The sequence below is a fragment of the Chiloscyllium plagiosum genome, unplaced genomic scaffold, assembly GCF_037043375.1.
Source record: "Chiloscyllium plagiosum isolate Xiang-an unplaced genomic scaffold, Cpla_swu_hap1 HiC_scaffold_3, whole genome shotgun sequence".
Classification (NCBI taxonomy): Eukaryota; Metazoa; Chordata; class Chondrichthyes; order Orectolobiformes; family Hemiscylliidae; genus Chiloscyllium; species Chiloscyllium plagiosum.
Window position 1 is genome coordinate 118,651,415 of NW_028270141.1, and position 24,452 is coordinate 118,675,866.

Here is a 24,452-nt window from a genome sequence, read left to right on the forward strand (position 1 = left end):
TGCTGATCTTTAAGGAGAATTACATTAAAAATCCAACTGGACATAATCTCTGTACATATTTCAGCAAATGTTGTAATTAGCTACACCATTTAATACCCCAAAATATTATAGTTTCATGCGTCCAATTTACAGTAGCTTTATTAAGATGATACAAGGGAGCACTGTTGTATTTGAAACAGGCATGGAGGGCCAAAGGGTCTGTTCTTAGGCTGTAAATTTTCTTTGTTCTTTAAACGACAACCATGGTTAATATGTCAGGGTTATACATTGCACTATGTATAAATTAGATTTTGACACCAATTCTTGCAGAATGTAAACATAAACTGGCATATTAAGTTCCAACAACTTGACTAAGATATTTCACCCAGAAAGACCTTCTGGGTAAAAAAAAGCTCATTAAATTTTGCAGGTGCTTTCTTCAGGGGATACACACAAAGAAGTATATTAAGTCCAAAGGGGTAAAAAAGGACTATCAAATATGTATTCCCACAGAAGATTGTTAATTATCTCCTTGGATTATTCAACTGACTTGAATTAAATTAAGGCGGCAGTAAAGATGATGCAGAAACGATTGAAGAAAATGCTTCAATGAAAGGAACATCAGTTGTATGGGTAGTACTGAGAGGCTGGGGCTGTTCTCAGTGAGGGATGAGTGAAGATTTGATAGAGGTTTTCAAATTCATGGGCTGTCTGGACAGAGTAGATAGTGAGAAATTATTACCATTGCCAGAAGAAACAAGAATTAGAGGGCACAGATTTAACAACACAAAAGAAACCACTGTGACATGAGATGAAAAGTTTTCATGCAGAAAATAGCTAGACCTGACAAACTGCCTAAGTGTAGGACGGAGGCAGGTTCAATGGAGGTATTCAAGAGAAAAGAAAGTTCATGGTTATGGAGATAAAACTATGAAGTGGAACTAGGTGAAGTCTTGAAGAGAGTTGTCAAGGACATAAATTCTTTGCTATATATATTAAGTTATTATGAATGTCAAAAAAGAAATTGAACAAGATCATGCACATGCTTTTCTGCATGAATTGTGAAATCCAGCCAACTACTACTAGGAGACACCAATTGGTCACCAGGCATTTCAACACAAGGGCATGAGGGAATACTGGAACTAATCTGACATAATCTTAGACACCTTCTGCACCAAGGTTATCACTGAATGAAAAAAATACTCATTTGCACAACACCTGCCATACCTTTTAGATGTCCCAAAGCACTTCTCAGCTAATGGAGAGCTGTTTTGATATACTGCAAGTGTCGTTCCACAAACAAAAACATCAGAAAACCTGTACACAGGCAAGGTAAGAGTAGCCTTAGTTTAATACTGCATCAAAACCTCTAATAATATAGCACTGAATATCAGAATAAGTTGGTTGCTTAAGATCTAGACTAAGGATGGAACTCATGAACTCCTGAGTCAATGGGTACCAACTGAACCAAACTTACTAAAATGAACATGCCTGTAACTCTTAACACAAACATTCCACATGACCTGTATGACTGGCAATGCAAAATTCTGAATGTGCCTGTCCAATGAAAACATAGTAAAATTGACTTACTGTACATTAAGAGGATTTTCATGTTAAAGATTGGACACATTCCATCATGCACATTTCTTTCAATATGAAAAGACATCCTGGAATAAAATATTAAATTATGCAAACTTCAATTAGCTTCATGTGCCAAGATCTTGGATTTATCTGCCCATCAGAAGATGATTAGACCAAATTAATCCATGTAGTTGAAACCATAAATCTTCAAAGCTTTTCAAGCAGAGATGACTTGGAGGTCTAGCACAGCATGTTGCATCATTTAAATACAGTCAAACTCACCCAAAAGCAATTTCAATAGATTAGAAATTGCTCATTGTGAACATTAGCTCATGGAGCAATTTTAGTGGAGCCAGTATTTTCGAAAACAAGGCAAATAAAGTCTTCTATGAGGCTTGCAATTCCACGACCACATGTGTTCAGATAACGTGATCAACTCTGTAAATCTTAACAAAATTACTAATTGTTGTGTGGAAGAAAAATGAGTCTTCATTCATGCAGTGATGTGGTGAGAAATTCCTGAAGAAGGGCTCATGCCCGAAACGTCAATTCTCCTGCTCCTTGGATGCTGCCTGACCTGCTGCTCCAATTTTGGATACATTTCAGGTTTCCACCACCACCCCCACCTCCAACAAGCTAGTTTAATCCAACTCCAACAACAGTAACAGACATCCCTGCGAGCATATCAGTCCCAATCCTGTTAAGACATAACGCTGGTCATAATGCCTCAGAAATATGATGCTCACTTTTCTTAATTAATTCTCCAGCCATGTGTTTATTCTACTAATTTACTGCATAGTAAATGATGTGTGTGGAGGTGCAGGTGAATTTCTGACGGATATGGAAAATCGCAATTTACCCTCAGACGTGGTTGACGATGCTCTCCACCGCATCTCCTCTACCTCCCGCTCCTCCGCCCTTGAATCCCGCCCCTCCGATCGCCACCAGGACAGAACCCCACTGGTCCTCACCTACCACCTCATCAACTCCAGATACATCGTATCATCCTTCGTCATTTCTGCCACCTCCAAACAGACCCCACCACCAGGGATATATTTCACTCCCCTTCCCTATCAGCGTTCTGGAAAGACTTCCTCATCAGATCCACACCCCCCACCAACCCAACCTCCACTCCCGGCACCTTCCGTTGCAACCTCAAGAAATGCAAAACTTGTGCCCACACCTCCCCCCTCACTTCTATCCAAGGCCCCAAGGGATCCTTCTATATCCATCAGAAATTCACCTTCACCTCCACACACATCATTTACTGCATCTGCTGCACCCGATGTGGCCTCCTGTACATTGGGGAGACAGGCCACCTACTTGCAGAATGTTTCAGAGAACACCTCTGGGACACCCGCACCAACCAACCCAACCGCCCAGTGGCTGAACACTTTAACTCCCCCTCCAACTCCGCCAAGGACATGCAGGTCCTTGGCCTCCTCCATCGCCAGACCATGGCAACACGACGCCTGGAGGAAGAGCGTCTCATCTTCCGCCGAGAAACCCTCCAACCACGAGGGACGAATGCAGATTTCTCCAGCTTTCTCATTTCCCCTTCCCCCACCTTTTCTCAGTCCCAACCCTCAGATTGAGCACCGCCTTCTTGACCTGCAATCTTCTTCCCAACCTCTCCAGCCTATCTCCCTCACCTTAACCTCCTTCCACCTATTGTATTCCCAGCGCCCCTCCCCCAAGTCCCTCCTCCCTATCTTTTATCTTAACCTGCTTGGCACACCCTCCTCATTCCTGAAAAAGGGCTTATGCCCGAAACGTCGATTCTCCTGTTCCTTTGATGCTGCCTGACCTGCTGCGCTTTTCCAGCAACACATTTTTAAGCTCTGATCTCCAGCCCTCACTTTCTCCCACTTAAAAATTGAGCATGGTTTTAAAATAGTAACTTGTATCGAATTTAAAACAATCCAAAACAAATTAAATAGGATCAGTTATTTTGACCCGACATCATATTCTCCAGTGGATCTGTTTTCATCTTCTACTTCTGAGAATTAAAAATGTATTAAAAACAACTTGGGAGGGATTCTGCACATCTAAGTAATTACTTACATACAGCTAAAAAGAATCAGAATAAGTAATTACTAGTTTCTAAATTTTTCTACACACTGCTCTCCTCGTTTGGCACAATTTCACTTCTTAGTATTCATATTATTTCCACATTCAGAAAATCCCACTGTGATGTTTACATGTTGATAAGTCATGCCAAAAGTGCAAATAAGATTTCTTAAAAATTATAAAGCTACATGCATTTTAAATAGTGGTACATTAAATACTGCTAAGAATACTTTTGCTTTAATTCAATTTCATTGGTTACTGAAAATATTATAAAACAATATTCTCAATAATAAATCAAACTGTATTTATCTTCGATTCACTTACACAGCTATATGAAATAACAGTAAAGAATCTTATTAAGAAATTAAAATATAGGAGGAAAGGACCATATAACCACCACTAAGAATGAAATAAAACCAGAACCCAAAATTTGAAACAAGGATATTTTAAGTGAAGATTGAGAAGTGAAGATAATATAAAAATGGAACGAAGTGGAAAAAATATATCAAAGACAGATATACTGATGAAAGTTTATTGAAAATGTTTAATTGTTATGTAAAATAAGGAAAGATCACATTGAAAGAATATGTGTAATAAAAAGTCAGACAAACTAAAAGGAAAGAAGAACAAAAAAGCAAGATTTGAAAAATGCCAATATAGGTAGTTGGGAGAATGCATCCATGCTAACATTTCTTTTAATACTACTACAGCGACTATCATAAATGGAACAACTGCGTCGGTACTCCAAAGTATGCTTCAGTGTTTCTTTTTCCACGACCTCACCATGCTATGCACACTTGCAACAGGCCTAATGAGTAAAAATGTGCCTTGGCAGAAAACTGGGCAAGCTCCATGACAATATGTGTGTCTTCTCCAGTCTGATTTTATTCTATTTGCGCATTGAAGCAGAGTGCATTGAGATAGCTCACCCCAGATTTCCCTGCAGTATATGGCTGAGATCAGGTACATAGTATCTCCACGGAAATGGTGCACATTATTTTGTAAAAGCCACACAAGTTACGAATGCAATAGCTCCATAACAATTGCAAAATCGGTCACGACAGGACATTTTTTAAAAAAAAAGTATTAATGCTCTGGCAACAATCTAAAAATGCAAGAGGTTCAGCCTGTAGTCTGCAAATTAGAGACCACTATACTCAGAGGATAAGCTAAATATGCACATTACATGAGAAACTCTTTTGCTGTATCTTTTAAATCAAGAATCCTTTTTAAAATTTCCAGTAAAAAACAAACACAAACATCTTGCAAAAGCTGTAGGTGTAAATTTCACCCTGACATTGATGTCCATCAGTAGCTTGTTGAAATAAAAAATGTCTTACTCATGCCTTTTTGAACTTCAGGATGCTTCAAATTTCTTTATAAGAGGAGATTAGGGAGATTTGGAAGGTAGGGAACACAGTTCATGCACCAGATTGCACACCCACTGCAGAGTCAGCTTGGATACTGTGCTCAGGTTTGAGCGCAGGATTTGAAGACATTTAGCATAAATGTTGGGGTTATTCAACAATGTCAGAAAATTAAGAAAATAATTAATGTCTCACAACAAATACATACCCCTATGAGGGGAAAAAAGATTCCAGGAAGGAGATTAACCAACCAAGTTAAGGATAGAATCAAATTTTAAAAACCAGACATTTGGCAAAGATTAGTAATCAATTAGGGATTGGAAAAGTTCTAAGAGCCAACAAAAGATGACTAAAAAAAGGAGAAAATGTATTTGAAGAGTAAACAAGCAAGCAATATACAAACAGACAGCAATAACCTCTTTACATATTTTATATATATATATACATATATCTCAACTTGAAGAGAGATGCCAAATCACAATAGGTTTCTTAGACAATGAGGCTAGGGAAATTATAATGGGGAACAAGGAAATAGAGGAGGAACTGAATAAATACTTTGCATGCTTCTTCACAGTAAAAGCAAAACAGTCAAGGAGATAACAGGATAGTTAGAAATAAATACAATAACTGCCTCTCAAGAAAAATTACTACGAAAACTAATGGGCCTAAAGGACAATTAGCCCCCTGGACCTGATGGTTTGCATCCTAGGATATTAATAGAAGTAGCTGCAGAACCAATGGATACACTGGGATAAAGGGACATTTTATCCCAGGCTGGCACCCTGTAATTCCTGGAGCGCCACCAGGATCAGTGGCTGGGACCACAATTATTCACAGTACATATTCATGACTTGGATAAGGGAGTGGATGTACTAAGTTTGCGGATGACACAAAATTGATGGGAACGCAAGTGATGAGGATGAAAGAGACTGCAGATCGATACAGATAGGTTAACCAAGTGGGCAAAAACTTGGCAGACAGAATATAATACGTAAACATGTGAGGTAATGCACTTTGAGAAAGAATACAGGAGCTGAATATTACTTAATGGAGAAAGTCTGCAGAAAACACTGCCATAGAGGAGATTTGTCCCTGTGCATAAATCACAAAAAGCTGGCATCCAGGTTTAGCAGGTATAGGAAAGGCAAGTGGAATGTTGACTTTTATCACAAAAGGAATTTAATATAAAATAGGGAAGGTACTACTCAGATATGACCTGGAATATTGTAAACATATTCAGTCCCCTTATCTCCTGGATTACTGGCATTTGAGACAGTCCAGAGAAGGTTCATTAAGTTGATTCCAGGAAGGATTTTCTTAAGAGGAGAGGTTGAGAAAATTGGGCCTATTCTCACTGGAGTTTAGAAGAATGAGATACCCTTATTGAAACATGCAAAATTCTTATAGGGCTTGATAGAGTAGTTGCAGAAAGATTGTTTTCCATTTGGCAAAGTCGAGGGCCAAAGAACATTATCTCAGAGTAGGAGATGGCCCAGTTAAGATAGAGAGGAGGAAGAATTTATTGTCAGATTAAGTCGCGAATCTGTGGAATGCTTTATCACTGACGGTGGTCAAGGCTGGGTTCTATTCTAGGCATTGGTAGACAGATTTTTAATCAGTCAGGGAATCAAGCGATAGAGGGAGAAATAGCAGGAAATTTGAGTTGAGAATTATTAGATCAGCCATGATCTTAATGAATGGAGGAGCTGGGTCAGTGCATCAAATGGCCTATTCTGCTCCTATAATTTATTGTTTATGGTCTGTCCTTTTCAGCTTGCTGTTAGTGTTACACAATATAACGTAGGAAACTCTCAGTGTATAGATGGGACTTATCTTCAAAGACTGTACGGTCATCACTCCATCTGATTCTATCATGGACAGATGCATCTGCTACAAAGTAGACTACTGCAGATGAAGATTTTCCTCACTGGTATTCTCACTGTTTGATGCAGTCTGGCAGCTATGTCCTTCAGGACTTGACTAGTTCACTATTGAGTCACTCTTGGGAATGGACACTGAGGGCCCCTACCAGTGTGCATTTTGTGCCTTGTCACACTCAGTGCATCCTCCATGTGTTAAACATGGAAGATAAGTGATACATCAGCTATGGAAATGAACATTTACTTTCTGAAAATAGATGCACCCTTAGCCACAATTAAAACAGAAATGCTGAAGAAACTCAGCAAGTCTGGCAGCAACTATTAAGAGAGAAAAACAGAAATGCTCTGAGCTAAGTTCTGTTACGACAGGGGGTAAACTCTCCTGCTTACTGTAAACCAGCAACACAAAAGATTTATCCTGTGCAGTAACCTGTGAAAATCCGAGAGGCCAAGAACTATTTAAAGTAAAAATTAACAACTTTATTTCTTAAAGTATAACAGAACAATTAACTAACAACTATTTATAACTCCTCACTAACCTATCTTTTACCTTCCCTTCTATAATACTAATCCGATAAAACTCCCAATTATGATTTACAAAACAAAACTTCTGATCTCAAAACCAGGTAGCTTTCAGTTTTCTCTGTATTACTGTTGTCTTTTCTTCTTCTTAGGGATTTCTGCTTCACAGGGTACTGATCGAAAAAGGTACCTTTTAAGAGTTGCTTTTCAGACAGGCTTTCCATGCTGCTAGCTTGGCAGTTCTCCTCCCAATTGTTCAAATTTTCCTGGTCTTATACCCCGAAAGCATAGGATTGTGTCATTGGCTTTTAAGATTGTCAATGTACTAAATTCAAACTGGATTGGTGTTTGGTATTTTTCGAGGTATAATTTAAACTGATTAGCCTAATTTGAATCTTTTGTCGTTTTCAGGCAACCAGCTACCCTAGCTACCCCAGCATCTGGAGCACATGTTACACGGTATCTTTTCAGAACACTAGGTGCTGTCAGGTAGTTCTTGCTAGCTTTTAACTCTCTTAAAAGGTACAGTACACCCATGTCTTCATAATAGTTACTTGAGCAGAGTTACAAAATTTGCTTCTGTCCAACAGCATGGAACATTACCCAGGTTTCTCTTATGCATAAAAAGCAGGATAATCCAACCCATCCAATTACTACCCTCTCAGTTTACTTTCTATTCTTCAACAACTGATGAATGGAGTTATTGATAATGCTATAAGCAGCATGTGCTTCGCGTGGATTTCACTAGGGCCGCTCAGTTCCTGAAATCATTACAGCCTTGATTCCTGAAGTGAGGTGAGAATAACTGCCTTAGGCATTAGGATAGCATTTAAATCAGTACGGAATCAAGGAGTCCTAACAAACCTGAAGGCAATGAAAATCCTTGGGAAACTACTCTGCTGGCTTTAGTCATACATGGCACAAAGGAAGGTGACTGTGGTTGTTGGACGTCAGTCATCTCATTCTCATGATATCACTGAAGTTCCTCAAGGGTTCCTCAGCATTGGGTTTTATGTCTTATTATCTTCAACTACTTCATCAATAACTTTCCTTCCATCGAAAGGTCAGATGCTGGGATATTCACCGATAGATGCACAACGTTCAACACCATTTGTAAGTCCTCAGACACTAAAACAGTCTCTGTTCAAATGCAATAAGACCTGAGCAACTTTCCAGCAAATAACATCTGTATGACATATGCACCACAAAATGACCATCTGCAACAAGAGACTATTAACCAGTGCTCTTTGACTTGCAATGCATCATCACTGAATTGCCCCACTATCAATGACCAGATACTGAACTGGTTCGATCATATACATACAGTGGCTCCAACAGGTCAGTGTTTTGAAGTGAGTAGCTCACCTCCACTCTCCCAAACCTGTCCACTATCTACAAGGTACAAGTCAGGAATGTGATGAAATACTTTTCACTGGTGTGGATATGTGCAAGTGCAGCAACAATCAAGAAACTCAGTATCATCCTGAGCAAAGCAAGCTATGTGCCTGGCTCCCAATCCACCACCGTCAGCATTCACTCCCTTCATCGCTAGAATGGTAGTATGACAGTGTGTACTAGCTACTAGATGCATTACAAGGCTCCACCGACAATGTCTTCTAAAGCTGCGACCATTACCACCTCAAAGGACAGGGGCAGCAGATACAGGGCAACATCATCACATCATCATTTGTGGGCGGCACGGTGGCACAGTGGTTAGCACTGCTGCCTCACAGTGCCAGAGACCCGGGTTCAATTCCTGACTCAGGCGACTGACTGTGTGGAGTTTGCACATTCTCCCCGTGCCTGCGTGGGTTTCCTCCGGGTGCTCTGGTTGCCTCCCACAGTCACAAAGATGTGCGGGTCAGGTGGATTGGTGATGCTAAATTGCCCGTAGTGTTAGGTTAAAGGGGTAAATGTAGGGGTATGGGTGGGTTGCGCTTCAGCGGGTCGGTGTGGACTTGTTGGGCCGAAGGGCCTGTTTCCACACTGTAAGTAATCTAATCTAATCTAATCATCACCTGCAACTTCCCCTCAAAGGTCCACACATCCTCACTTTGAACGATATCACCATCCCTGCATCGTCACTGAGTCAAGATCCTGGAACTGCCTTCCAAATGGCATTGTGGGTGCCCGTGCACCCCAAGAATTGCAGCTGTTTAAGAAGATTACTCACTTCCACCCTCTGAAGGGTATTTAGGGATGAGGAATAAATGATGGTCTGGAAAGTGATGCCCACATCCTGTGAACATTTGTTTAACATCAGCAGGATGTTTCCTTGATCATGCTTGACCTGATGCCATGAAATTTCATGTGGAATAAAGTAAATATTGAGGACAGTCAGAGCAAGTAACACCACCTTCCCAATTTAAAACACTGTGCCACCACCTCTCGTGGGCTCATCTTGTTGGCTGGACAGGACATAACCAGGAATGGTGATTGTGGTATCTGAAACAGTCATACTTACAGAATTAAACCTGACAGTCAATGCCTATTGCTTAACTCATCTGTGGCACAGCAACCAAACGTTGGAACAAACCCCCCCTCCCCCCCATGTTAATGAGGATAGTTCAGCAGGACTTTGCCACGTGTTGTCATTTTAGATGCTGTTGCTCTGAATTCTTTACTAATCTCAGGGTTTGATTCAGCTATTTAAGTGCGTTTCCAGTGATGATAGAACTCTTTGGACCTTCAAGGACCAATTCCAATACATTTCTCAAGATACGGTCAGAAGCTGGTCGCTATTCCCATAGTACTTTAGATTTTGGAAATTTTCCTTAAGGTGGATTCCTCCTTCTGGCAGCACGAGGTTATCACAAACTTCTGCACTGAGTTTCTACATTGCAGCGCAGTTATTGACGAGTAAGCAAATGTTGCAAACATTTAGCCTGAAACCAGATTCATGCTTCATTTGTTTTGTTGAAAGACTCATTTCTCTTTGTCTTGCACCAGGTCTGCTCTGAAGGCACGTCTTAAACTGCTGAAACAAAGTCCGTTTTGCCTGCTTGATCCCTTGCACCCAGTCAAGGAATGTAACTGTGGAATGCAAAATTGAAGCTGACTATAATGTGAGTACACCATCAGGGTGAAAATGACAGTCGATTTATATACCAAGTACATTCAGAAAAATTATTTATTGGACCAGAGAGAAGCAGGAAAATCTTAGACACTGGGATAAATTCTACATCACAATCTATGTTACACGTCTTCCACATTATCCTGCAATTCACTTTGTTTCCATGACAACAAAAAGGGGCTACTTAGGTACAAGATTAAGCCATGTGATCATTCCTGTTGTTTGAAGTAAAGTCAGCATTAGGGTGGTGAGCTTTCAGGATGATATTTGATTGACACAACATTTGAGTTCTTCAGATTGAGCCTGACACTCAAATTGCCAGATTTACAGGGCAAAGCTCATATTCAGATCCTTTTTACCTATCAAGTCGGGAGCAAAAGGGAGCATACACTTTTGACTGCCACTGTAGACGGGTCCAGACCGAGATTCAGACTGGGCAATCTATAAACTAGGTTTTCCCATTAAATATGTCACAAACAGCATCTTCATCAAACAAAGAGCAACAGAAAGCAAAAAGAAAACTAAAAAAAAAGCCTGGGAGTTGGTGACCTGCATCAGTGGAAGGAAACATATACTGCTTGACTACTACTACACTTTATATTAATGTAGCACCTTTAACTTCAGGAAATGTGACAAGGCACTTCACAGGAGCATTGTCAATCAAAGTATGCCATCAAGCCATCTCAGCAGTCATGAAAGTCTCCAGCAAGAAAAAGGCCCTTCAGCCCATTAAGTCTATGCAGGTCCAAAACAATCACCAAACTATTTTAATCCCATTTTCCAACACTGGCCCCATATTCTTGCATGATTTGATATCAGAAATGCACATCTAAATACTTCTTAAACATTAGTCGAAAGTTTCAAGAAGTGTCCTTAAAAAAAAAAGTGAAATAGATGAAGTGTAGGGAAGGAGTGTCAGGTCAGGGTCTGGGGAAGTGCAGTCATAGTGTCACAGAGATGTACAGGATGGAAACAGACCCTTTGGTTCAACTCGTCCATGCCGGCCAGATAACCTAACATAATCTAGTCCCATTTGCCAGCACGTGGCCCATATCCCTCTAAACTCTTACCAATCATATACCCATCCAGATGCCTTTTAAATGTTGCAATTGCACCAGCCTCCACCACTTCCTCTGGCAGCTCATTCCAAACAAACACCACCCTATGCATGAAAATATTACCCCTTAGGTGCCTTTTATATCTTTCCCTTCTCACCCTAAACCTATGCCCTCTAGTTTTGGACTCCCCCACCTCAGGAAAAAGATCTTGAATATTTACCCCATCCATAACCCTCATGATTTTATAAGGTCACCCCTCAGCCTCCGACGCTCCAGGGAAAACAGCCCCAGCCTATTCAGCCTCTTCCTAAAGCTCAAATGCTCCAACCCTGGCAACATCTTTGTAAATCTTTTCTGAACCCTTTCAAATGTCACAACATCCTTTCGGTAGGAGGGAGACCCAGAATTGCACGCAGTATTCCAAAAGCAGCCTAACCAATGTCCTGTATAGCTGCAACAATGGTTACTAATGTAATTGTGTATTCGACTGTGTATTTAATAGTCTAAACTTTTGTGAGTAACAATTTTACTTAACTTCATCAGAACCCTCCGAAGTCTCCTATTTAAAAGGAGGCAATGCAGGTTCAGATGTAGGGGAACTGCTCAGTGGGAAATTCAATTTCCTGTCAATTCCTTCACAGTGTGCTACAATGGGGATTCCACAGCTACTCTCCAATACGAACTGTCTGGCCAGCAGCAAATCCAGATCATGGAATTTGCAGGTTCTGTTACTATACTGTTACTTTATACCAACTGTCAGGAACAGTGCACTCCCTTCTTGATTCTGCACATGACTGCAGTGACAGTGTTGCAAACTTAATTTTTTTGCCTTGCTTTTAATTCAGGCTGAACGTATATTCTAATCAAAAGGAAACTAGCTCTGTTTTATTGATGGTTATTGCCCTAATGAGGATGCAATGCAGGAAAGCAGCCAGTGGAGACCTTATGGGTTGAACTGAGGATCTGTAAAGGAACTGAAACCATGATAGGTGTCTAATAGTAGCTCAGAAGTGAGAGATTGCACAAATGATTAAATCAGGCAACCATGTAGCAAAGGCAAAAGTGAGGACTGCAGATGCTGGAATTCAGAGTCGAGAGTGTAGCGCTAGAAAAGCACAGCAGGTCCAGGCAGCATCCAAGGAGCAAGAAAATTAGTGCTTCAGGCCGAAGCGCTTCTTCAGGAATTCCTAAAGAAGGGCTTTTGCCCAAAACGTCGATTTTCCTGCTCCTCGGATGCTGCCTGACCTGTGTTTTTCCAGTACTACATACTCGACGACAACCATGTAGCAAAGGCATAGCAGTATTAAAGGACTATTTAAACCTAAACATAGACCGGGAGAAACAGAGAAGTACCTGATAGAAAAGTTATGCGTTTCTAGACTGTGTCCAGGATAGTTTCCCACAGCAATATGTCTTGGATGTGACAAGAGAACAAGCAATATTGGATCCAGTATGGAGCAACAAGTCTGATTTAATTAGTGACCTACGTGTTTGTTAGCATTTATCAAATAGTGATCATAACATGGTCGAGTTCCATGTCGCATTCTAAGAGATAAGCAAAGATCAGATACTAGAATTTTGAATTTAAGTAAGGCAGATCTTAATGCGATGAGGCAGAGACTGTCCACAGCAACCTGGGAAGCACTGTTAATATGCAAAACAACTGAGGAACAGTGGAGACTGTTCAAAGAAACATTTAATGCTATTCAGAAGTAATTTGCACCCAGGAAAGGGAAAAGCTCCAGCTCATACAAAAACAACAACAATGGACATCTAAGGAGGTAAGGGACAGCATAGGGAATGGGACACATACAAAAATCAACAAACAGCTAAAAAGCAGCTGAGAAGAACAGCTAAAATGGATTGTGAAAGGAAACTTGCAAGGGAGATAGATATCCCCACTGGTTGAAATTCTAGAATTGGGTTCATAGTCTAAGAATTAGGGCTAGGCTATTCAGGAGATATCTGGATTAGAGGTGCTGGAAAAGCACAGCAGTTCAGGCAGCATCCAAGGAGCGGTACTGCTCCTCAGATGCTGCCTGAACTGCTATGCTTTTCCAGCATCACCAATCCAGAATCTGGTTTCCAGCATCTGCAGTCATTGTTTTTACCATTCAGGAGATATGCTCGGAAACGCTTCTACACGCAAACAGTATTGGAGGTTTGTAACTCTGTTCCTCAAATGGTCGATGCTCACTCAATTGTTAGATTTAAATCTGAGATAGACAATTTTTTAAAAATGAAGTAAGGGTACCAAGTGATATGGGGCCCATGTGGGCATGTCTGTTAAAGTCACACTGACATAAACATAGTTAAAAATCACACAACACCAGGTTATAGTCCAACAGGTTTATTTGGAAGCACTAGATCTCAAAGCGAGGCATCTTCGTCAGGTGGTTTAGTGCAGAATCATAAGACACAGACTTTATAGCAACAGGATTGCGGTGTCATAGAAGGTAATATTTAACAAATTTAGCATAAGTCTTTCATCTTTTTAGAATGATCATGTTAGTTTCTGTTCCTTCATCTGCAAACCCCAGAACTTTTTTAAAGTTACATTCATAGAACACAGAACAATACAGCGCAGAACAGGCCCTTTGGCCCGCGATGTTGCACCGACCTGTGAACTAATCTAAGCCCATCACCCTACACTATCCTATTCTACACTATCCTAGAATTTCAACCAGTGGGGATAATTTATCTTTATTTACCTTGTCTTTCCCTGTTATCCTCCTTTTCTTCTGTGAATACTGAAGCAAAATAATCATTCTGTAAGGGCCAACAATACTCTTAACCACCCGCTTTCCCTATATATAACATAAAATCTCCTCTTATTGTCTTCTATATCCCTTGCAAGTCCCTTGACTGCCTGACTGACATTGGTAGTCAGGGCATTCCACGCCCTTACCACACTCTGAGTAAAGAACCTGCCTCCGGTGTCTGTCTTAATCTATCACCCCTCAACTTGTAGCTATGCCCCCTCGTAGAAGCATATGTCATCATTCTAGGAAAAAGACTCTTATTGTCCACCCTTCCTAATCCTCTGATCATCTTGTATGTCTCTACTAAATTCCCTCTGAGCCTTCTTTCCTCCAATGAGAACAGACCCAAGTCCCTCAGCCTTTCCTCTGAAGACCTTTGCTCCAGACAAGGCAACACCCTGGAAAATCTCCTCTGCATCTTTTCCAATGCTTCCACATCGTTCCTGTAATAGGGCGACCAGAACTGCACACAATACTCCAAGTGAGGCTACACTAGCATTTTGTACAGTTGCAGCATGATATCACAGCTCTGGAACGCAATCCCTCTACCAATAAAACCTAACACACCGTATGCCAGCTTAACAGCACTATCCAAGGGGATGGGGACAATCGAAATGTGGAACTGGTTTAAGGAACAGATACTGCATGCCTTTGATAGGGATCCTCCCTACTCTCATCCTACTGTGTACTGGAACTACAACACAGAGTCCCATCCCCATGCTGAGCTAGTTTAAACCTACCCGAATAGCACTAGCGAATTTCCCACCCAGGATATTAGCACCCCTTTGGTTCAAATGAAGACCGTCCTGTTTGTAGAGGTCCCACCTTCCCCAGAATGAGCCCCAATTATCCATAAACCTCCCTCCTACACCATTCCTGCAGCCACGTGTTCAGCTGATATCTCTCCTTGTTCTTCACCTCACTATCATGTGGCACGGGTAATAATCCCGAGATAACAACTCTGCTTGTTCTCTCTCTCAGCATCTACCCCAGCTCCCTGAAATCCTGCCTTACATCCCTATTCCTCTTTCTACCTATGTCATGGTACCTATGTGGATCACGACTTGAGGCTGGTCACCCTCTCCCTTCAGGACCCCAAAGATACGATCAGAGACATCACGGACCCTCGCACCTGAGAGGCAAACACACCAACCGTGAGTCTCTTTCGTTCCCAACAAACCTTCTATCTGACTCTCTAATTATTGAGTCCCTAATGACGAACACTCTCCTCCTTTACACCCCCCCCCCCCACTTCCCTTCTGTGCAATATGGACATGTTTTCTGGTCAAAAAATTACTCAGTTTCACAACTTGACAGGGTGGAATCTGAATTTTCAAAATTCTATGTCAACAGACCAATATTACAATCAGTACATTACCATGTCAGGTTAGACCCATCATTTGGGGGATGAACTCTGTCAACCAAAACAACCAACAACCAACAACAAAACTCCTCATGCACAGTAGGAATTATTTCTTTTACCAGGAAGTATGCTTTATTAATGGATGTTAATTTATAATGACGATCCTGTATTAATGTTGAGGGAGGTTTGGCTATCATTTCTTAAAAACCAAAAGTATGAAACAACCTTAAATTTCTATTCCATGACTCCATGGTGGGGGTGTGATGACCTAATAGTATTATTGCTGGACTGTTAATCCAGAACCAGGTATTAATTGGGCATCTAGTGTGAATCCCACCACAGTAGATGGTGGACTTTGAACTCAGTAAAAATCTGGAATTAAGAGTCAAATGATGGCCATAAACTATTGTTCATTGTTGGAAAAATCCACCTGGTTAACTAAAGTCCTTTAGGGAGAGAAACTGCCATTATTACCTGGTCTGGCCTCGATGCGACTCGTGGCAATGTGGTTGTCTCTTAACTGCTCTCTGGGATGACATCCTAAGCAGTGACGTCCTCATCCCATGAATGAATAAAAGAAAAATGTTAGGTCAAATTTGAATTTCAACACTGAATATTTCTGTTTTTGAAGCTGGTACCAAGCAGTAGCTATCAAACCCCACAGTCCGATATTGAAACATACACATCAGTCTCAACACATTGCGGAAGAAAACCATTAAGCTCCCTCAATAATAATTATAGAAATTTTCAAAATGTATAAATGAAGGAGTTTTGACCAACAGAATGAAATGATTTCTAGTCTGTGTGTCAAAAGTACTTATCACTTCCTTCTTGTGTATATATACAGATCTATGCAGTGATTATTATGAGCAATTGATGAAGAACCTTTCAAATCAATTTGTACAAGTTAAAATGTATGAGAATTGGTCTTTGATGGCCCATTTGCTCTTCAGGCATACATTTGAATTTTGTTTTGTGCCTTTGAAAAAGGTTTAAAGCTATAAAGAATTATGGAATCAAAAGGACATTAAGTTTCTGAACCCATTCCTTCTGTAGACAATGTAAAATTGAGAACTCCATCATAGTTACCCTCCTCAGCAAAACAAAAACTGAATTGTCAGTGCCACCCTCCCCCACCCAAGGTAATCAAGCAATCCTCTAGTCTATAAAATGCCCAGCAATCATTCCATTAAAATTCAGTATTGTAACTTATGATTACATATCACAAGCATTACTTTGTGCCTGGAAAAGCCAATTAGAGCAGTTCCAAACAGAAATGTTGCATTCAAAAGACCTAAACATTTGCACAGAGATTGTATCCATCACTTAACATTACAAAGGGAAATAAGAAATCTAAAGTAAAAATTAACTGTTACAAAAAATTTCAGGAGTTAACTATTAATTCCAAGACACTGAAAATGAAATTTCATTTTTAATTCGAAAATATTCTGCATTTTACAAAATTATCTAAAGCCCCATCTGTTCATGTGGATTTTTGTGATTATTACACTATTTGCATAATGGAAGTGCCATTCTTTACTAGTGTTAATATCTGCCATCAGCTAGGCATTTTGACCCTTATCAAATGCATTTAGTTACATAAAATAATGTTAATACAACAGTCAAAGTTTGTTTGCACTTCATTGTCTCACACCACAATAGGAGGAATTTTGCTATAAATTCAAAAGTCTACAGAACACTGAAAATCTTTTTAAAAATGTATCCAACGCATTTCTTTCAGGAAATACACTTATGCTATCCACAGGGAAATAAATGCCTGAGGAAGAATAATTGACTCAGCTAATGTTACCCTTGGCAATAATCAAAGAGATTTGCATTTCATTAAAATTGTGTAAGATAGAAATTCCTCAATTTCATATTTAATTGTTGCCCCTAAATACATATGGAGATGAATGTATTGTGCAGATGGATGGGAGTAAGCCTCCATCTGTTACTGACGATATTACAATAACGTTCCCACACCACAACAATTTTTTTGGCAATAAATTTGTTAATTAACTGTTGGCATGCCTAATCACAACTGCGAATCTTAGCCAGTTCCTCCAAATGTATGCCTTGGAGTATAAACTTGTTGCATGGATTGATAAATCAGATGTGCTTCAGACTCAGCTCCTCTCCTACCACATCATTTTCTTTTACATAATCAGAGATAAATTCACAGAACCTCAACACACACCTACATGTAGCAGAGATAAAAGCTGCTTAACGAGGTTTAAAACAACAGTTTAAACAGGATTTTTCATATCCTCAAATGATTTTCTTCATAGCTTGCTGTCAATTTGTTGGAAGCTGCTAACTGGACATAGCAATGCACAAAGTAACATTTGTGCCAGGCAATGAGCATCTCCCTGAGTGTGAATGTAACCATCATCCCTTTATGTTCAACGGCATCACCATCATTGAATCCCTTACTATCAACATCGTGGGATTATAATAGACCAGAAACTCAACTGGAGTAGCCATATAAATATGTGATAACATGAGCAAATCAGAGGCAAAGAACCATGCAGTTAATAGCTCACCACAAGACTCCTCAAGGCCTTTCCAGCGTTTACAAGACACAAATCAATAGACAGATCTTTGAAAACCAATACAGATAAGTCGGGCTGAAGGACCTCCTCTATTTTGGTCATTCTATGAACTGCATTATTGATGAGATACAAACTTCATAATATTCTATAAGCTGATCATCCAGGTCACACTGTGACGTCATATGACACGTAGGAAGCTGTCGTTTAATTTAGGTGAGTGTTACTGTCCAGTTTCTATGCATCTCCAATTGGCAACTCAATCCTAGCAATAGACAAGACTTAAAGGTCTGTCTGCCTCCTTAAAAGCATTGCTAGGAAAATAAATGCTGATCCAAATGAGAGGTTGCCATACGTAGCCAAAAAGGTGAATTTTAGGAAACTTAAAAGGATAGCGAGGAAATAGCAATGTATGGAGTTAGGGTGATAATTTAAAGACAAACAAATAGGAACAGATGCTGGCAGAGACGTCCCAAGTTTGGTTGAAAAATATCAAGTTTAAGAAGAGTATTAGGAGTGGAAAAAGGAAACAAATAAAACGATGAGAGAGTTTAGGTGCCAAGGTAACTGAAATCTAACAAGCTGATTGATCCCACTGTTGATGTTGTCTGCAGAGAGAAATGATCAGTATAATAGTGGCCTACAATTTACCACAGTGGTTACACAGCTTGCATTTTATGCCAAATTAACATAGAAATGACTCCTTCTTATTACAGATGTTTGTGAAGTAGTTACAATGCATGTAGTTATGCATGTCCTGAAATGGGATTTTAATTAACATACAATTTGCAATGTAAAGACTCTGCTCTCATTTATGTTACACAAGCTATACAAAACTGCAGTTCAGTACCTTAGTGTTCTGTAACTGAGCAAGACCTGTAGACGCATTTGCCAGAAGAAAGTCACCACTCAGGACTGCCATCTTATTGCCAAACTGCATATCCTTCAATGATCCATGGGACGAAGTCACTTCCATAATATTCACTATTCCTCGATGCACGAGAAAAGCTGTGTGGATCAGTTCTGTAATTTCAGCCAGATTTCGCTGACTAAAAAAAGAATGCAGAATGAATTACTTACACATCAAAGCTCCCAAATAATTCCTCATCCACCTATAAACCCAAAATTAAAGGGGCATCACTGCCCTTCAAGCATTTCACAGAAAGGATTGGTGATCATAGAATCATATCATGGTTGCAACATAAAGATTTAATTTGTTCCACTGCACATCTGCTAGAACCTCTCACTCACTCTATCGCTGTCACTGCATCCACCCCAGAAAAGCTCATGCTCTGCCTCTGTCACAATTGCCTGCAACATCTTCTCTCACTTACTCTCATCTTGCCTCCAACTTCCATACCACTCACCCCGCACGACTTTGTACTGCCTACTCAGTCACCTGAGATAAGTCATCACCTCAACCACCTATACCAACACTAGTACCAGCTATGCCACCCAATTTGATCTCACTGAATCTTTCCCTTTCTCTCATTCCAGGAGAAGACAACCCACAATAGATCAGAAAGGGTCTGGATGGATGGAGGGGTACCTGGCATCAGAATCCTTAGCCCTTATAAAGAGAGAATCTTGGCATTCTTAAGAAAAGACGAGAACCACTCTTGTGGGGATGCCATAACACCCATGTGCCAACAACCAAGTGCCACTCTTCATTCTACTGCAACTTTCACATTAAACCCAATGTCCTTAAGTCTTGTGGTTCTTAAATGTCCATTTGAAATGCATCCTTTATTTTATACAGCCTTTCCTCACTCATCCTATAAAAACACCTCTCTCGATTTTCTCCATTAAATTTAATCTACCATGTGCCCATCCATTCCACCACTGTGTCCTTTTGAAATTTATCACTATCCTCCTCACAGTTCACAATAATTCCAAACTTGGTGTCCTCTAAATTTTGCAGCTGTGCCCTGTACACCCAAATCAATTTCAAGAAATAACAATGACCCAGGAAGAACTCCATTACATTCCCTCCTCCAATCCAACAATTCAATCATGGCTTATTTGCTGTTATTCAGTTAGTTTTATAGCTAAGCTGTTGCTGTACCTTCTATATCACAAGTTTCAACGTTGCTGACAAGCCTACCATTATCAAGCACCTTTTGGAAGTCCACATCAACTGCATGATAACAAGCAACTAAACCAAGTTAGTTAAACACAATTGCCCGTTAACAAATTTGTTCTGGTTTTCCTTAACTAATCCATACTTGTCCAAATGATTGCTAATTTTGTCCCAGATTATTGAGTCAAAATGTTTTTCCAACATAGGAAGTGAACTGACTAGCTAGTAGATGTGGGTTTATCCTTATACTCTTTCTTTCAACAAGAGCATTTATTGCTTTAAATTGTCTGGCTCCCATCCTGTTCATGGAACAGTAAGCTCTTTCATGATGATTGGAACTGGATGAAAGGCTCAATACTGCATTAGGATCTCCAATTGTTACATTAAATTTATTTTGTTCCCCAGCCTTACCATGAGCAATGCCACAGTGGGTCACCTAGATCTGGAGAAATACCTTCTAACCATCACAATTAGTTACTTGAAACTTTTTTTTTTGTAAACTGCTCTGTGCAGTTTTAACCTCAATTGATCTCAGGATGTGCTTAAAAATACACATGCTGAATTATAACAGACTTTGTGGCCTTGAAGGCGCAGACTGCATTACACAAAACTGCCTCTCAGCAGCAGTATAACTACTTTCATACTATAATGTATCTTCTGCAAACAGAAAAAATGTGTTTAATATGTTTAGCAAGAGCATGTTGAGCATTTCCAACAGAAGAGACAGCTCAACATTCTCAACTCAAAACTGTAAACAAAACAAAGACTAAATAATTATGTGCAACAGACTACCTGTAAATGAGAGATCATAATTTCCCAACAATGTCTGTTACAGCAACAGTTTTACCAGTATTTAACAGTATTACATTAACAAGAAAGGTAACGAATTCACAGGATAATGTATGAAATATCAGTGTTAATTATGTTGAAGAAATGTTAATATAAACAAGATCACTTCAGTCCTGTGAATTGAATAAAAAACTAATCAAAATAATTTCTCAAGATTCCTTCAAATTCAGCATCAATAATTCAAGTATACAATGAATGATTATATCTCATTCTAGTAGTCTAACTGGTGCAGATGTTGAAACTACAAATTTCAATAGTTTTTAAACAGATCTCACTCTGTGGAAAACAAAGATATAGGAGAAACTTATGGAACAATTGTTTTGCATAAGAATTGCTTGCTACAGAGGCACATGTGATTAACAGATTTCTGGAAAAGCTATGACCATAAAACTGAATGGCTAACATTTCTACATTTAAGTGCATATTATCTTTAACAGAAATGCTTTCCGATAGCAGTCCATTATTAGATCCTCCACACCAATGTTGCATATCCTCTATCTCACTGTTAGTCAGCTACAGCAAAACTGTGATTCGTCAATCTTAACTGACCCTGCATTTAATAGGCATGGAATAATTTAGGAGGTAAAAACAATGACTGCAGATGCTGGAAACCAGATTCTGGATTAGTGGTGCTGGAAGAGCACAGCAGTTCAGGCAGCATCCAAGGAGCTTCGAAATCTGAAGAGCTTCAGGGCAGAGGAAATGACCTGGGAGTTGTAGTGGGAGATGGACTCCCTGAGATTCTTGTAGAGAGACCTGTAAGAACCAAATGAGCAATCGGTTGATGTAAATGGAGATTGCAAAAGAAACATTTACTTTTCTCCTTTGAATTGTTTTCCTGTATGCACAGCAACATGCTGCCGTCATTAATTTATAAAATGTGTCATCCAAGAAAGGAAATGTCCAGGAACCCACAAAGTTCTGTGGCTTTGTACTGCAGTTGTCGACCATAATCAAAAGTAGGAAATAAGACTACGAAGCTGGGATGCAGACCTTTTGCTATAAAGCTGATTATCATATATAATATGGCATGGCTGCCTTCTTGATGGAATAAATATCAACATGAAACAATGGTCTTGCGCTATGCAGGTTAGGAGAGGTACTGGTTTTGAACAAGAAGTAACAGGATCCCTGATCAGCCCAAACGATAAGTAAATAAAAAGGCAGAAGAGCTTGTGATGCTTTGGTTCCTGGACTGAAACCAAATATTAATATTCAGGAATGGTCAGAACTACTGAAGCACAGGGATGAGAGAGTTACTTACTTCGACTATGCAGGGGCCAGTTCAGTATAACATTAAATGCAAATTCTAACTCCTGATTAACCGATCAACTAACCCCATACTCAGCTTGACAGAGACCCAACTGTACTGCTGCCAGATGCATGACACCTTCAACATCACCAAACCCAACACTCACTTCCAAACTACTGAACACGCCACACCTTTCTCCTGTTTCATGTCTTAGCCCCCTCTTCCCCTGCCACTAGAGACCCCCTCTCCCCCACTGCATCCCCTTTCCCACCAACATAATCTCTCTCTCTACCCAAGTTCTCCATGCCCAATACCCGCTTCCCCCAATACTGGACACATATCATCTTGTCCCATTGCTGGGCACATTCCCCAATTGTCCTGCCACTCCGAACTCAAACAACCAAACCAACACCACTCTCCCTAGGAGACCTAATAGGTCCCACCCACTTCTAGCTACACTAAACGCTGCATTATTTACCTGGATTCCTTTGTAACGATGCCCTCCAAGCACCCTAACATCTCACTAACCTTATGTAGTTACTGTCACAGTACCTGCCTGAATTTCTAAATGGCAGAGCACAGCAGCAGATTGTTGTGAAATTGGAGCATGATTAGCCTTTCTCTGATGGTCCTGCACTATGAAAGAATTCTCCACATGGAAGTACAGCTCTGCATTTCTGAGGGAATTCCAAATGGAAGCTCTTTCCTTAAATTCAGAGCTTCCCCCTTTCAAAAGAACAAATGGCAGAGTGGCAATCTGCATGAGATCTCCACCCCTTAAAAATTCAGGCCTTTTTCTTTTAAGGAAACTATTATAAAGTTGCTTCAGTGTGATCTTGTGAGCCTAACAAACCTGATGCTACTATATCCTTGTCATTCTGTCTCCATGCTTTAAACCTGGATTCATGAGCTTCAAAGTTCCTCCTTAATGAGGGTGACATTTTGATCAATTCTAAAGCTGAATTAGCACTTCACACTGAAGTGATTAATAACAGAAAGAGGAGAAACTAACTAAAGTTGCTAGAAAAATGTAAAGGACCACATTCAATGGAAGCAGAATCTTGAATATGCCGAAGAGGAGAAACAGATTTACAGGAAATGGAAAAGGCCTCATGGTGCCACTGATTACAAAGGTTAACCAATCTGATGATTAAATTTAGGAGTACACCCCAAAAAGCTACTGTAATAGTGAATTTTAATCAGGTTCTATTAATTAAAGCAAACTCTACCAATAATGAAGAAAATTAAGGAAACTTTCTTTTGGCAAAGGCAGCTATAACAGACAAGTTTTTTTCCTGCTGTATTTTAATCCTGAATTATTGCCTTACAAAAAACTCAAACAGTACTCATTGTAACTTTACTAAGTGAAGCAATTTGGCATGTACTGTAGTGTCAGTTTGACTCAGTCAATAAACCTCCCCTGACGTAGACAGTTTGTGAGTTTCAGCCTGTCTAGTGACAGGTGCTCTTACCGCATTTTAGGAAAAAAGCACTTCAATATGCACTTGAGATACTGTAAATTAAAAGGCTACAGACTAAGACCTAGACAGGGGACGAAACGTCTGCAACACAAATTCCCAACTTGGCGAACAGAACCACAACAACAGACTAAGAGCTAGGTGAAATTTGACTAAATAACTCTGCTTTTGGACAGCACAGAAATCACCTCCTCCTGTGCTATAAATACCTCTATGTTTCTATATTTCTGAACCTAGGTTAACATTTCAGTGGTGCATTGATTGGAATTGGCTTGTTTCATTGGTTTAGGTGGAGTTTAAAATACTTGAGAGCAGACAGTCCTCCCAGTGTCTCAGGCAAAATTTGTCCTTCAACAATGTCATCATAAATCAGATAAAACAACTCAAGGTTATTTCCCTGACACTCAGAAACCTTGCTTCGTGCAAAATAGTCATTTTGGTTATGTCATAATCACATCATTTAAGTTGAATCCCTCACAATCCAAAATGGCTCCTTAGGATTTTTTTAAACTGACAAATATAACCACTTTCATATTGACAGAATCAGTCAGATTTTTTTTAAAAAAATGGACTTTCTATTCCCTCCATT

At 39.9% G+C, this 24,452-nt stretch overlaps 1 protein-coding gene across 2 annotated transcripts in view; it reads right to left on the reverse strand.

Moving 5' to 3' along the window:
• pdss2 (prenyl (decaprenyl) diphosphate synthase, subunit 2) overlaps positions 1 to 24,452 on the reverse strand; it is a 178,358-nt gene that overhangs the window by 68,047 nt on the left and 85,859 nt on the right. For both annotated transcript variants that reach the window (XM_087982822.1, XM_043687056.2), the window contains one exon: positions 19,055 to 19,253. In XM_087982822.1, coding sequence (XP_087838948.1) covers positions 19,055 to 19,253 — 199 coding nt within the window. The remainder of the gene's footprint in view (positions 1 to 19,054; positions 19,254 to 24,452) is intronic.